The 16,181-nt window shown below is 38.8% G+C and overlaps 2 protein-coding genes across 6 annotated transcripts; one reads left to right on the top strand and one right to left on the bottom strand.

Annotated features, from left to right (window-relative positions):
• The first annotated feature begins 373 nt into the window (after nucleotides 1-373).
• Nucleotides 374-7,972, top strand: rab4a (RAB4a, member RAS oncogene family). 2 transcript variants are annotated; one of them, XM_042406010.1, is made up of 8 exons: nucleotides 374-454; nucleotides 1,537-1,617; nucleotides 2,048-2,162; nucleotides 2,314-2,376; nucleotides 2,539-2,693; nucleotides 3,039-3,134; nucleotides 4,839-4,984; nucleotides 6,221-7,972. In XM_042406010.1, the coding sequence occupies exons 1-7, from the start codon at nucleotides 439-441 to the stop codon at nucleotides 4,952-4,954; spliced, it is 642 nt and encodes a 213-aa protein (XP_042261944.1). In that variant the 5' UTR covers nucleotides 374-438; the 3' UTR covers nucleotides 4,955-4,984; nucleotides 6,221-7,972. The 2 variants fall into 2 exon arrangements, with proteins under 2 accessions (XP_042261944.1, XP_042261935.1); XM_042406001.1 differs by having other exon boundaries at nucleotides 6,211-7,972.
• A 2,192-nt stretch (nucleotides 7,973-10,164) lies between these two features.
• ccsapb (centriole, cilia and spindle-associated protein b) lies at nucleotides 10,165-15,861 on the bottom strand. 4 transcript variants are annotated; one of them, XM_042408586.1, is made up of 5 exons: nucleotides 15,766-15,861; nucleotides 14,447-14,817; nucleotides 14,262-14,354; nucleotides 12,915-13,135; nucleotides 10,165-12,829 (listed from the first exon to the last, which is right to left on the bottom strand). In XM_042408586.1, the coding sequence occupies exons 2-5, from the start codon at nucleotides 14,790-14,792 to the stop codon at nucleotides 12,647-12,649; spliced, it is 843 nt and encodes a 280-aa protein (XP_042264520.1). In that variant the 5' UTR covers nucleotides 14,793-14,817; nucleotides 15,766-15,861; the 3' UTR covers nucleotides 10,165-12,646. The 4 variants fall into 4 exon arrangements, with proteins under 4 accessions (XP_042264520.1, XP_042264530.1, XP_042264511.1 ...); XM_042408596.1 differs by lacking the exon at nucleotides 15,766-15,861 and adding an exon at nucleotides 14,934-15,719; XM_042408577.1 differs by lacking the exon at nucleotides 15,766-15,861 and adding an exon at nucleotides 14,945-15,719.
• Nucleotides 15,862-16,181: the final 320 nt, after the last annotated feature.

The raw sequence follows: 16,181 nt of genomic DNA, 5'->3' as shown, positions 1-16,181 counted from the left end.
ATGCAACATCACCGCCACCATCTGCACCGGAGTGTGGAGATATATGGAGATATTTTAACTTAATTTTAATTATAATCGGTAGTATTTTAATTCTTTACATTAGAATTATATTCCACGACTCTTTAAATGTGGATCTTAAACGACGCTCTCGCTCTAACGACAGCATTTCAACTCATTTCAACGCTGTGGAAAGAAATTTGACTTTAATTCAATAAAAGCGTAGTTAGTGAAGCAGCACCACCCTGCGCCAGCCTGCCACATTACAAAGACATTATTTTCAAACGACAAACCACGTACGGGAAGTCGGAGGTGGACAATCCAGCTGGAATCCGCGGAAATCATCAACAGGACTATTTTCCTTTCCTTAGCTAGCTATCCATCTGTCAACCCTCCATTTCTCCCTTCATTCCCTTTCGCTGTCAAAACGCCACACTGGCGATGTCGGAGTCTTACGGTAAGTAGTCTGTTTATTTGACAAGTGGCCACCGTCAACATCTTCATGTAGTCACAGAGATGGGATGAGGCAGGTGTGCCGAAGGGGCTTTTTTCTCATCGTAAATAAATAGCTGGCAGGCTAACCTAGCCGCTGGTGAAGGCTACACTGGCCTTAAAGATGCCCTGTCAGCGTTAAGTAACATCTCAGGGGTATTACACTGTGGTTATGTTGGCAAAATGTGTCGAGTTTGTTTGCTCAGGAGTTCTGGGGACAGGGCTGAGGATGATAAAGCTGACATTAAGATCTGATTGTGCCGTGTGTACTGTAAACCAGAAAGTGTGCTGGAAACTTGGATACACCATTAAGATCATAACTCTGTTTTAAGAGACAATTTTTGTCCTGACTTCACCATTTTTACACTGTATAGTCTCAGTAGTATCTACATATGCTAGTGAAAGTGTATTGATTTGTGGGTAAACACAAAATGAGATGTGTTTTTATTCCCACAGTTGATTATTGATTATGAATTACCTTTTATCTGTATTAGGGAAGCCAAGTTGGTTATTACTCTGAAAAAATATAATATAATAAAAAGTGAATGTGGAAACAACTTTTATCATAATTGTGCATAATTGTACACCACATAGCTGTATATTACAATATTGTATTCTGTTCTGCCATATTTTATGATTTTATGACCAAAGCCAGACTGATTGTTGGGGCCAACATTGATAGCAACATCTAAGAGTTCAAAAATTCATTAATAATGTATCAGTTGAGATTCATTTTTCAACATAAACCTATAACATAAACATTTTTGGGAGAGATCCCTTAAGTTTTATTATTAAAGAACTGTTACCAAGACTGAGCAGGGTGTATTATATACCTGTCAGTGGTTCTCTCTGCTAGACAAACTATGTAAGGGTGACCCTTTATTTTTTTTCCAAATGACCACAAACTCATATCCAGCATTTCTGTATTGCGGTTTCTTTGTTGTTATTGTCAGACTTTCTGATACTTACAGAACAGCAGACGTGTTGTGTTGTGTTGTGTTGTGTGTAAAGGATATCAGTGCTGTAATTTCTGTGTTTCCTCCCCAGATTTCCTGTTTAAATTCCTGGTGATTGGGAATGCTGGAACTGGCAAATCCTGCCTGCTGCACCAGTTCATCGAGAAGAGATGTGAGTCAGAAATATTTAGAAAACAATCTTCTGTTCATAAACTACTGTACTGTTGTCTAGCGGTGCTAGAAATAAGTAAAATTCTGCTCCATATTGACATAGCTCTTCAGACAACACCCACATCCTGATTTAGTAGCAATTTACACTCATTGTTAGCTGTAACACAGTAAAGTGTTGAATGTGTTAAAATCAATGAACCTGGTGAATCTAATCAACACGTACCAATATGTGAAAATTTGTTAAACTTTTTTTTTTAGTGTAGTTCAGAAACAAGGATATGTCCAGAGAGATTTAGTACACAATGCCTCATCTTGTAGCATTATGAATAAAACCTCAGAATGATTCATCATGCTGAAAAGATAAGATCACGTGTTGCAGTTGTTTATCTATAATGACAAGATTGCTTGAACGTCTGATTTTTGTTTCCCAGTTAAGGATGAATCCAACCACACAATTGGAGTGGAGTTTGGCTCCAAGATCATCAGTGTGGTCAACAAAATGGTCAAACTGCAGATTTGGGACACTGCAGGACAAGAACGGTTCAGGTAGGAAAATATTCCAACATAAATAAACTGTTGGCAAATCATTGATTATTCTAACTGTAAGGTGTTTAAGTAAATGTATGACTGTAAGTTAAAATATGTCTGTCTGCCTGCTGGTCCTGACTGTGTGTCTGTTTATGTGTTTGTCTGTCAGGTCTGTGACCAGAAGTTACTACAGAGGAGCAGCAGGAGCGCTGCTGGTTTATGATATCACCAGGTAAATCAGCAAACATGATTTCAGATTGCGTCTATGTCAAGTCCCTTCTTGGTTTCTTTTCCTGCCAGCTCACATTAATAGACTCCCTTCACCTTTTCTAAATTGTACCCTGTTGTCTCTTCCTTCTTTCTGTGTCTTTGTCTCCGTCTCTCTACACTGCAGTCGAGAGACATACAACGCTCTGACTACATGGTTGAGCGATGCCAGGATGCTGGCCAGTCAGAACATCGTCATCATCCTGTGTGGAAACAAGAAGGACCTGGACGCTGATAGAGAGGTCACGTTCCTAGAAGCTTCACGCTTCGCTCAGGAGAACGGTAAGATCGAGCGTCTGTGATCAAGTGAGACTGCTTGTTTGTTTCTCTCTCTGCAAAGTCTTTATTTAGTCAGTAGAAAGGAGCACCAGGCCTTGAGTCATCGTTAGAGGAAGGACATAATTTCTTTTGGCAAGTCCTTAGTACAACATTTTCCTGACAGTAATGCAATTTACTTCTGTTCTGCAAAGAATTACTCTGCTTTCAGTAAAATGATTGTATGGACTGAAATACTGTGTGTGTGTGTGTGTGTGTGTGTGTGTGTGTGTGTGTGTGTGTGTGTGTGTGTGTGTGTGTGTGTGTGTGTGTGTGTGCGCGCGTGTGTGTGTGTGTGTGGGTGTGTTTCAGAGCTGATGTTCCTGGAGACCAGCGCTTTAACAGGGGAGAACGTCGAAGAGGCCTTTGTCCAGTGTGCTCGGAAAATCCTCAACAAGATAGAGTCAGGTAGGAACTCTGATCCTCACCCATAACTGTAACCCCCGACTCTAAATCCCTTCTTATCTCAACAGGCTCAACAAGACAGGCTTAGGTATGAATCCCGACCCCAGACTGTAGCAGTTCTCAAGGAGATTTTTCACAGACATGAAGTCAGGAATTGACCATATCTCCAGCACTAACAAGCCCCAACTATAAACTCTTCACCTAACTACAGCATTGCTCCAGGACAAGCCTCAAAACAATCAGACATACGATCACAGGGTACATCTCAAGTCTGTTATTTGTTATTTCCTCGCTCCTTGATCCTCACTTGAACCGGAAGTTGTTCCGGTCTGCCATCTTGAAGGCCGTCTAAAGTCTCCCATTCCTGCTCTGAGGAGCCATGAGCAAGGATACATGAGAGCAGCCTTCACAGAAGTCTTCTACCAGCTGACACGTCCTCTTATTGCATATCAGTTATTGATTGGACACTGCAGCTGATCGGACTGATCTGATACATCACAACATCACTACAATTTCATACAGGAGTGAAGACAGATAACAGAGTTAACTCTCTTAAGTTTTTTCTTTTCATAATCTGTTATTTCCCCCATTAACTTTTAATATGGATAAAATTAAAGTCAGGGATTCTGTCTGTCAGCAAGAAACACTTTTTAAACACGTTTATATTTTGTATCATTTGTCATCATTTCCATTCAGTCACATGTGAGGCTGAAAAATTCCTGAGCGTCAGGTTTGAGTTGAGTTACATAATTTCCTTTTTCCCCTGAAACATTTAGCCTAATAAATAATTTCCAATGTTCAAAAGACACTGATCATATTCTCAGTTATTAAATAATTGATTCACAATCAGAATATCAATAAGTACAGACGCAAACAATGAATTAATAATATAAACACACTCTGCCAGTAGAGATGGTTCGTGTGCCTCTGAGCAGGACACAGTATAAATACAGAATGCAGGTTTTTATTCATGTGCAGGTGTTTGTTAAACAGGTAACAGGCTGCAGAGAGAAAACAGCTGCTCTGGCAGTGATAACTGTGTGTCTTTATTAGTATTAGCACAGTGCACATGTGTGCAGACACAAACTCCATCAGAAGTTGCTCCAGCTGTTAAAGCCAACTGCCAGCTGATCCAGCTGTGATCAGCTGCTGCCATCATCAGAAACTGATGTTGCTTCATGTGACGCTTCAGAGGAAAAGACGTCTTATTTCTCTAAAAACATATTTCCTCGTTTCCTCTCTTCTCGCATGGTTTCTTTGCATCTCTCCATGAATCCTCAGTGGGAGAGTCTAAGACGCAAGGAAAGGATGCAAGTGAAGGAAAAGTGGATTCAATTAAGAGACTTGAGTTGTACCAACAGTGTGAAAGTACGTCTGTGTGCTGAGATCAGTGGCAAACTAGACAGTTCAACAGTGTTACTAAAGGATGCAGCAGAAGAAAAATACAATTTACCCACATTTTTTATACACAACTTTTTTAATGTTATGTATAAAAAATGTGAAGTGTTTTAATTTTTTCTTATTATTATTTTTGTTTAATGACATGTTTGTTTGTTTTTTCCCATTATGTGACTATTGGTAATTTCATGGCAGATTTTGAAGATTACCGGCACCGTATCAACTGCATTCTTAACTTTATAATGAAAAAGAGTTGGTGGAGAACATCAGTCCAGCCCTCTCACTTCATCATTTTTCTTTCTTTTTCAGGGGAGCTGGATCCAGAGAGGATGGGGTCAGGTATCCAGTATGGCGATGCTGCGTTACGACAGCTTCGTTCTCCTCGTCGCGCTCAGCCACAGGGCACCCAGGAGTGTGGCTGCTAGTGGGCGCACCCAGTAACATACGCAGACAAGGTGAAAGAGCCAGAGAACCAATGTGTTTGTCCTTGGACTATTATGTGTTTGCATGATGAGATGATGGAGTCAGATTTTTTTACTAGAGCTTAAAGATTTTCCTGATATTCATTTGATTTCTCTGAGATACCAATTTTATTTCACACGAAGAAGAGCGTCAGAAGCAGAGTTTATGTGCAGCTTGAGCGACTTGAAATTCTGGTCATCGCTCACAGCGCGTCTGCTGCACTCAGCCTCTCCTTCTCCTCTACAATCCTGTCACTCATCATGTGATTTACAAACCCTGCAGTCTGAATTCATTTCCAGAGTGAAGGGGACTTTTAGGGCTTGTAAAACTTGCGGTTTTGTCATAAATTCCACAAATGTGGTTCAGCTTTCACCAAACGTGAAAGAAAGCATCTGTTGGATTTTTTCATTCTTCATTAAAGCTATTTAAGAGGATTTTAATGTTCATAAACAGTTACTAGTGAATTAAAGGATAATAATAATAATAATAATAATAATAATAAACATTCTATATTTTTGTTATTATCAACAATCCTACAAAAAGACCAAAACTAACAGTTCAACAGTCTGTTTCTCTCCTCTCAAGCTGACTGGTTTCTATTGAAGCTGTAAACCTTTAGAATAACAGGTCATGAAAAAAAAAAAAGAAAAATCGTTTCCTAAAACAGCCGGCTCTGCTTTCTGCTGTGGATCTGGTGAGTATCCCAGCAGGACAGTGTTGTGTTTGTGGGATTGACTTGAAATAAACTTCAGTGGGGCGTCTGGTAGCTGAGTGGTTAAGACGCATAGCACGTAACTGCAACGTCAATTCCATCTGAGGGCCTTTGTTGCAGGTCTTTCTCCTCTCCCTCTTTCCCTGCATTGCTTGTCTGCATCTCTACTATCAAATAAATGCAAAATACAAAAAAACTAATCTAAAAAAAACCTTCATAATGAAGAAATGTGTCATCCAGAGCTATGATGTGGCTCATTGATGCATTTTTAATAGTTTTTGGATACTGTTTCATGTCACAGAGTAATCTGCTACATTAGGCTTGTTATTAGGATCAGTTCATTGTTGGTTTCTGCTTTTTTTGTAAGATTTGTTGACAGTATGAAAAATAGAAACATGATTAATGGGTACTTACATCCTCATTGTTGATACACATGTGCTTACAACATACAGCCATGCTAATAAGTTTAATTTCTCTCTTGATGTGTGTGTATGTGTGTGCGGTCAGTGTGTTTCAGACAGGTTTGTGAAGACCAGGAGAAGAACAGCCATGTGGGACCCAGATGATGTTGGGTTCAGGTTGCTATGCCGGTGACTCCTCCCTGACTCCTCTTTGACCTTCGCACGGAACCTTCTGAACCTTCGTAGTCATGGCTGCACCTGAAGAGAGCCCCCTCCCCTCCCACCCCCACCCCGACCTCCTGACCCCCCACACTCTCCAACAACCTACTCCACTAATGGACCAAACCCCAGCTAGCCCTTGAATCAGGATGAGAATTACTGACATTTGTGTAACTTATCTCTCTCTTACTTGTTTTCCTGCCATCTACACTACTTCACCACATACTTATCTCTCCATCCACCTTCTCTAATTTCCTATTAACCTTCTATACCACCTACTTAACAGCTTGCTCCCCTGTAATAAACTTAACAGTCTACTGACTCCCATGCATTTTGCACTCCCTTCATGCCTTCTGCACCCCCTGCTTGCACATTTTTTCTCCCAGTAAGCGTCCCTTGGTAAATACATTCATCGCCACCTCCTCCACATTCTGCCTGGACCTGCTGAGCCTCTGCACAAACTTCCCCTCCTGCCCTCCATCCCTTCCTCTCTTGCATTTCTTTTCCCTCTTACCTTCCCTCACATCTACCTGCCTGTCTCTTTAACACCACGCTCTCTGTCTTTCTAAATCTCTGCCCTTTCCCTCCTACAGCATCGTATACACTGTACAGTGTTTCTGTATATAGAGACTGACGCATGTTTTCTCCAACAGAATATCAGAGTATTTCATTTATGAAGAGATATTATATGTATATTGAAGTAGGTATCATATTCAGCATCCGTTACATTGTTCACTGTATTATTATTATTATTATTATTATTATTAATATTATCATGTTAAGCTACAATACACTGGCAACTTGTGAGCAGTACACATGAGCAGTACTGTTTGCAGCGATTTGTATATTTGTAAATGAGACAAGTTGATGTGGATGACATCACGGATTTACTAGTTTATGTGGAAAAATGCTGTTTATCATTGTTCATGCTCATAGATTAAAAAACAGACACAGCCAGGCAGAAATACTCTGAACAGACTTTCTGTTAGTTCAGTTAAATCATCTGGAGCATAAATATCTTGTCATATCTTAATTTACACTTGCTCATCCAGCATTCACCTTTCAGATAAATTACCTATCTGACAGCGTAATGTCCTTTATTTTAAATGTTGTTTACATGAAAACCTGACTGACTGACTGCTGTGGTAAAAACGGTCAAATGCATTTCAAGTTTTAGCAACGATGTGAAACTGTCTGATGTGTGCTTGATTCATTTTGTCTCCAAAGATACTGTTTGTCTCTCAACATCAAACAGTTTTGACACACGAAGCTCTCAACTAAAACCACTTCAATTTGGGGATTTTTTTTACATATTAGATTTAGATTTAATGAAAAAATGTGTTTTGAAAGTTTCTTTACCTTGTTGTAAAGGTCATCATGGTTGACATAGTTGTATACAAGCATGAAGACGTCACTCTTATATGTTTATTTACATTTTTTAACATTGTAGAAATTAGGAATGAATAAAAACTACACTTTAAATCAAGCACATGTCAAACAGTTGGTCTGATGGTGGCTTTGGCTGCTTTACATCAGGTTGCTTATTGTCTCATGTTTATGTCATTAAGTCCTTAGTTTATCTTCATGTATGTCTGTTTTTCTCTCGTCATTATGAATATCATGGATTTTTAATTTATTGTGTATGATAAAAGGATATGTTTTTAAAATAAAAACAAATACAAATCCAGCATTTTCTTTGAAAGATTTTGTTACTGTAATCTGAACAGATGAATGTTGAGTTGTGCTTCATTTTATTTGGTTGTAAAGAACTTTTGATGTAGTCTTAAAAAGGGTTAAACACACAGAAAATAAACACCCAACAATAACGTTACAACATGTTCACATATAATAAATGCCTTTAAACGTTAATTTGATGATCACCGAGTTCAAAAGGCATCAAAAATGATCAAAATTTTGTTGTACAGTTTATTAGACATCCATTGACTGAGATCATTCTTGATCTCAGCTACGACGTCCTCAAGATCAACTTAACTGATTACATCATCTATGATGTAAAATAACAGTATGAATTAGACATTTGTTTCAGCTCACTGATGATGTAACAGTGCAGATATCAACATCGTCAGCTCGTTGATGATGTCACAGTTCTTTATCATTGTGGTATCGGGGGAAAATGTACAATCTGGTTAAATCAATGTATTTGGAAAATAGGTTTGCTATTAAATTGGAGACAAACAAACTGATTTTTTCATCCAGAGAAGAAGTGTTTGTTAGGGTTGCAATTTAACTCAACTAACTTAATTTAATGTGTATATAAATGAACCTGCTGTTCAGTTGGATCAATGTTCCTGGTCTCTCCCTCCCTGATAGAGAGGTGAAGCCTCTGTTTTATGCTGATGACCTTGTTCTACTGTCTCCTACTGAACAGCAACAGCTGGACAGAGTAGAAAAATACTGTCAGAACTGGCCTCTGGCAGTAAATATGAAGAAAACTAATGTCACGATTTTTCAATAACGCCCCAGATGTCAAGAGAACAAATACCACTTTACCATAAATAATCATATCATTGAACATAGATTGAGTTATACCTACCTATAACCTTAACAGAATCAGGGAGTTTCAACATGACAGTGAAAGCACTAAAAGAAAAGCTCAAAGAGCTCTAAATGCAATTACACGTACACAGAAAAACACCAACAAATGCATGTAGAGCAGAATGAGGCAGATACCGACTGATAATTAACATTCAAAAGAGGGAATTCAAATGTTTTAATCACCTTAAATCCAGCCCACCAGACACCCTCCATTTCAAAACCCTACAAACCCAAGAGCTGAGCCCAGAAAAGAGTCCTCTGTGTCAGTTGATGCTGAGACTAACTGCCTCCTCTCAGACACACACCAACCAGTCTCACACCAACACTGCTTTCCAAACACCAATCAGAGCGAACCAAATGATAATGAATGTAAAGAAACCAATCTGGAACATTGGAAAGAAGAAACTTAAAGCCAAAGAAGATTAGAACGTTATCTGGTCCTGAAAAGAGATTAAGAATCAGCAGAATATCTCTGTACTGTCAGAGATAGAAAGCAGAGACAGATCCTCACCAACTACAGGCTCAGTGACCACAAACTGGCGATCGAAGAAGGGCGACATAAAAAACCATGGCAACCAAAAGAAAACAGAATATGTGGTCACTGTTCGACAGGTGAGGCTGAGATGCACTTCCTCCTACTATGTAAAACATTCAATGAAATAAGAACATTTACTTTAACAAGTTCAACTCTGTAATTTCAGATTTCAAATAGCTTAATGACCTCTCAATACTCACACACACACACACACACACATATACATGCATAAGATACTGTATATATATATATATATATATATATATATAATTGATATAATGTATATCAATTTTAATATAATTAATCAATCTTAATGTTGTTAATGTTCATATTATTGTTATTTAATACTGTCCAAATATTTGAACAAATTGTATTTTGCCAATAAAGCCCATTGAATTGAATTGAATTGAATTGAATATATCAGCCCTTTCAGTGACCTCACAGAAGATGTCAGCGTTCAATAACTGGGCCTTGGGAAAACTGTGCTCGACTCGTGTTGGTACCCCACCTCTGTCGCTGTGTGATTGAGGACCCATTCCACCTTCGTAGCTGGTCCCAGCACACTTTAACATCTGTTAAAAGTAAAATCAGGCATTACAATATGTAATGTTCACTAATCTGACAACTGTCCAGCATCCTCATGGTTTGGTTTCTCAGTTAAACACTGTCAAAAAACGATATTGTCTTCTTTTGTCAGCATGCTTCAGATAGGTTGGATTATGATTTGCAAAGATTTATTTATTCGTGGAGTCATTTTAGATTGTTTTATTAATCCATTGATTTATTACAAGCTTCACACAACAGCATTTAGCCTCTAAACCATACAGTATGTTGAAAGCATGAAATGTAAACAAAAATGAAAGAAATTTTACAGTACATTGCAACTTCAGTACTTCTGATGTTTGTTATTTTTATTAACCATAATATCTATTTTCTCACCATTACCCCTGATTAAAATTTTAGAGAGGGAGGATTATTTTGAGGTGAAACTGTACATCACTAAATAAACCTATAGAAGGTGACGTAGTAAAGTCTCTCCTTGCAAAACATTAAATGTCTCTACAGGTTCTTGACTACAAAGTTTAATCCTATTAACCAACTAATGAAGCAATATATTAGTAATTAACTGTCTTGTTTAGCTCACATTTTCTGATGTTGTCAAAGTTCACAACAACTACAAACAAACTATTTAAAATATCATAATATTGCACAAAATTTCACATCTTTTGTTTGAGGCAAGTTCTATTCTTTCAGCTCTACATTGCAGTATAGTTTTTAAAAACACTAGAAAACTAAATCTAACAAAATACAACTCAGTAAAGTAATACTGAACTTAAGAGGCGTAACAGAAAAACACAAAGAATGTTTTAAATATACTGCTGTAAAGCCTCCTGTCCTCCCATCTCCTTTATACTGTGCTAACGTTACTAACTATAGTTGCAAAGGAAACACATGAATTTCTTCCAAATTTTTATGGCACAGAGCTGATTTTATCATTATTAGTTAAAACATGAAAATTACTATAAGTGGGATCTATTTTCCAACAGTTTTGACAGTCATGAAAAGGTCAAATCTATCACAGAAAGGATTAAAAGTCCATTTTTGGCTGAAGTGTGAACAACATTGTCTGGTGCTCAATAAATTCATATAAACATACAAACAGAAACACAGAGTGTCAAACAGTGAATTAAATACACAAAAAACCCAAATATTTAGCAAGGTGTTCTGTACAAATAAGATGTCAGCAGGTGACTGATCAAAGTGCTGTCTGTTTTGGTCACTCTTTAAAGCAGATGCTGCTTTACCCAGTAAGCAGTAAATTAGCAATATGAACCCATATACTTGAACCATATTTATAAAAGTGGTGCTGTGGCTTCATGTCCATCCTTGTTGTTTTACCTCTAAAGTATAATCACTAACAATTAATGATAAATAAATGCAGCTTTAAATGTTCACTGTTATGTTTCAAAGTGAACTTAAATTACGTGATTTTTAATGTTACATTAAAACTGGTTGAAAAGATTCAAACAACCAATGAATGTATAAAAGAAATCCCAGAAACACACAGCTCACAGTCATCCAGTGGCTTTAAAAGTCTCATCATCATCTTTTTCAGACTCCGTTAGTTAACAGGTTGATCGATTACTGTACAAGCACATTGATACAACTAAAGATCAAACACAACTGTTGTTATAAAGTCAATAACACATAAAAGTGTTATTGAGCTACATCACACAACTGTAATGTTAAACACAGTTTGAGTTTGACTGTCAGTAGATTCACTATCTGTCACCGAGTCCGTGAGGATCTATCTGTTAAACTGTTACACAAACCGTTAAATCTACAAGAACCAGTTCACAGCAGTGTGTGATCTGAATATTAAAAGCTGTAAAACTGTTAATAGACACACGTCTGTATGTCGTTCAATACTTTGAATTCAGCACAAAGAAGAGAGTCTATTCACGGCAAAAGCTCCATAATTTAAAGAATACCTTTGTTGATTAAGCATCTCACTATGCTGAACACATTTTTTTGGAATGTGTACTATCTGATTGTGTGTGTATGTACTGTTTATCTGTATACAATAAGTGATGCGTTGTACATTCTTCACATTCATATTCTAACATCTTTTCTTAGAAACATTATCAAGAACGTGGCTAAATCTATATGGACCCGCTGCCATGTGCCTTCATTGTGTATCCAATGTAGTGAAACACCTCAGTATAAAATCTACAGACACATCTGATGTACTGTAGCATGTGTTTAAAGGGACTGGATCAAAGTATGGCTGTAAAATGCATTTTAGACTCTTCAAGTTCATCTAAATATCTGTATAATGTAAACGTATCCATTGATAATGTCATCATATTAAAATAATTTATCTTAAGAGTCTCTTCTAACTTTTAAAATGTTTCTCAATGTATATATTAATATATTAAAATTGATTTTCATACAAAACATATTAGTACACTTCTTGGGGAATAAGCCACACAGTGAATTTCAATGTTCAAGGTTTTGTCAGTTTACATCCTGATGTGAGAGTGATTTACATTTAAGAGCCTCCGTATAAATCAATCCTCCCTTTGTATGATCGTACATCTGTGGATATTTTAACGTTAGAGGTGTTAGGCAATAATGGCTTCATTTCTTTGTTTTTTTAATGTTCTGAAATCATCTTGATGATGTAACTATTTCAGCTGAGTGTGTGTGTGTGTGTATGTGCGTGTGTGCTTCATCGAGAGCGAGCTGAGAAGCAGCGCATGTATTCAGTGAGCCAGGGGTTGAACTCAGGTTGAACAAGCTTTCTGGCCTTGTCCAGATCGGCAGACTTGGCTCTCCGGCGTTCGGTTCTCTGAGTCTGGATCTGGCGCTCCACCTCCCGTCTGGTCTTAGCACGTAAAGCTGACTCATGGATCTACAAGGAAAATAAATGGTAAGTTCCTGTTGACACTTCTGCTCAGTTACAACACAGCTTGTCACATACAGATCTACAGAAATACCTGATTAGTCGAAGCGGAAGGGCCCACATTGTGTGTCTTCCTGCCTGCAATGTCTGCGTCCTTCTCCCCTGAACCGTATAGAGCGAAAGGATGTTTGCTGTCCTTACTGTCCTCCCTGGGCTGCGGTGCTGGTGCAGGCCTGACCCGCTGGGACCGCCATGTTCGTTTGGACATTTTAGGGGGTTTGTTCTGCTGTGGTTGGGGACCTCCTGGGTCTCTCTCTGCCAGCAAAAAACACAAACAGGTAAGCTAACACTAAAATATCAGGAGAGGAAAAGGCTGAGGAGAAGGGTCAAAGGTCATAACTGTAGTAGAAATGGAAAGCAAGAAGGTTTATGCTTGATAACGCTGGAATATTCAAATGAGGAGAAGAAAGAGAGAAAATGGTTTGGAATGAAGAGAGCATCGAGACATGACAATTTCTGACATTTCTACATATTAGATAAGCAACTAAAACCATTAAAAATCATGTTTGTCATGGGTTTCATTTATTTTGTTTTATTTAATTGACAATAGCATTCTGCCTTTCTATTGGTTTTATCTATTGAAGATCCCCTCCAGACATGTTTTAAGATGTATGTAAAGCACACTACTTTGAAGAATAATGTGTGTCTGATATAGTTTTTCCACCAAGACAAGTTAAATTATCCTGTTAAAATCCTTAAAATGAAATCTATTCCTTCTCCCTCATTAAAAATTCCAGAATCTATAAATATGCAAATATATTTCATCTTGAAAGTTTTCTTGCTGGACAAAAGATGTCTCCTACTTCACTGTAAAGTCCATTTTCAGTGTTTGTGCACTGCAGGCTTCAAGTTTCCACATCACACTTGTCTGAGTTGAATATTGGACCTGAATTGGCTTCCAAACTATTTGTGATGTCACAAATCCTGCTTGTAGGCCCACCCCTTAAAATTGAATTTTCAATGAGCACAGAGAAACTTTCCCCTTTCAGCAAATGAATGTGAAAACAACCTTCTAGTGTCAAACTCTGCACATACATCATTCTGCACAATGAAGCTCAAACATTCAATTGTAGGAACAAGAAGTAAAACACATTTTTGACTATAGGGGGACTTTAATGTACGTGTGTCTTTCTGACCAGCTGTGCTGCCTGTTCATCATTCACATCAGGCCGGTGCTGACTTGTAGTTTTGCCCTGTTGACATATTTTATTGCATGCCAGGTTTGCAGAATGTTTTTTTCACTGGTTGTCTTAACAGGGACTATCTATAGGCTATGAAACATGATATCTTTAGCAGAAGGCTTTTTGAGAGTGTCTTTTGAAAGCTTTACAGTAGCTGTAGTAGTAGTACTAACTGGACAGTACTTTCTACTTTGAATTACCTTTACTGCCTCTGCTGCTGGCTCTTTGCTCCTCTCTCTCCTCCCTCTCCTCCTCTGGTACTCTTGGCTCTCTGGCTCCATCTAGCTGGGAACCTGAGAGGAGTAAATTACATCATGTAGTAACAAAACACAAACAAACGTCCCAATATTATGCAGTTTTCATCATATGTACAACTCATTGTTACCTTGGACTGGAGGCTGTTGAACTGACCCACCCTCCCCCTCCTCTGGAAGGAGAAGCCTGGGTACAGCTGTGTCCTCCAGCTCAGCCTCTGCCCCGTCTCTGCTGGCCTCAGACCGGACCTGGTTCTTGCTGGGAGGAGCAGGAGGAGGAGGAGGAGAAGGAGGGCTTCTTCCTCCGGAGTCCGAGTCGCTGTCGGAGCCGCTCCAGAACCAGGGGTTGTGTGTGTGCTCCAGCAGCCTGCGGGTCAGCCTGTACTTCAGCATCTCCTCGTAACATTTGGTGTAGGTCTCCCATTTGGGGTCTTTGAATTTCTTCATGTACTCAGAGCGGATCCTCTTGGTCACCATCTTCTTCTTCTTCTCCGTTTGGAAACTGCAAACGCAAAACCACAAAGCAGAAAAGCTCAAAATGGAACTAAAGATAGCTATATTACTAGCTTGTATGATATGTCTTAACTACTACATAGCAAAAAGTACTCTAATATAAACCTAAACAGCACCCGCTAGCTTTGTGTGTTTTCTCATACGCAGCTCTTCACCGCCAGACATTTAAAACATAATGTGGAGGCAGTTAAAGCCAATGGCGGAGCAGCTGGAGGCTGCAGATCCCGCCTACTTCCTCCTCTAGCCGGGGTAAGCTCGCCTCGCTCGGCTGAGGATTAAAACGAACGTCTTGCTTGGAAGAAATCACAACCCAGGACCCCTGCTCTGTAAATTTAAGCGGTGTTTAACAGCGATAACCGGCCACAGGTAAACACCGGGCCGACCGTTACAACGGTTAACAGCAGACATATCTTCTAATGACGTAATGAAGGTAGCTGTCATCCCCTCCTCTGATTGGCTCAAATTATCTAAACGACTGTTGTTGATCACTACAGCTCAGCATCAGTCGTCTATGAAAACACTGCAGGCTTTAAAACACATACTATTACAAATTATTACAACCTCATTTCGTTATTGATGAAATACTCCAAACGCTTCTAAATAAACCCCGTATTAAATCGCCATTTTTTTGTGTGACTAAAAACGTGTATTACAGTCTAATTGCGTGTCACTGCTTTTCTCAATTGATTGCCTGTTGATCTGCAGGCTATCAGCTCCTTGAGACAAAAAGTGTCGGTGTTATTTATAGATGTTAGTTAATCATATGGTAATACGGAGTGTCGATAATCGCCTGTCAGCGTCCGCAGACAGAGCCGAGTATATATAACATCTCACTGACAATCCACCGACTGTCATCTACATCACAGCAAATCTCCACAGCAGAACTTCATGGTTGCAAGAGTCTAATTTGGTGTACAGTTAGGCTAAGTATACTTACACTGAGGTCGGATTTCACGGAAGCAGAGCAGAACAGATGGCGCTCATGGTGCTTGTTGTAATCACAGGCTGCGTCTCTTAGCTCCGCCCGCTTCGAGACGTTTTTAAAAAGCCAAACACACCAGCAACAGGTGGTCCGGGCGGGCCGGGATTTCAGGAATGCGGTCGGAGCGGTTATGAAGCATTTGGCTGATAATGATTTCCATTAGATGTTGGAATAAAATGAAAAAGACAGTTAATTATATTGTTTTTGACACTGTGCACTGATTGGCTACATGAAAGAGTTTAATTGCGTAGGCAAACTTGTTGCTTATTCAATCAGGTGTTGCTTTAATTAGCAATTAATGGCTCCCAAATGTATGCAAATGTTTGTCCTCTTAATTGTCTTAAAGGTTGAACAATATAAATAGACTTCCA

This window comes from Thunnus maccoyii, chromosome 1 (genome assembly GCF_910596095.1).
Source record: "Thunnus maccoyii chromosome 1, fThuMac1.1, whole genome shotgun sequence".
In the NCBI taxonomy this organism is placed as follows: Eukaryota; Metazoa; Chordata; class Actinopteri; order Scombriformes; family Scombridae; genus Thunnus; species Thunnus maccoyii.
Note: the sequence above shows the minus strand (reverse complement) of the source record. Positions and strands in the feature narration are given on the sequence as shown.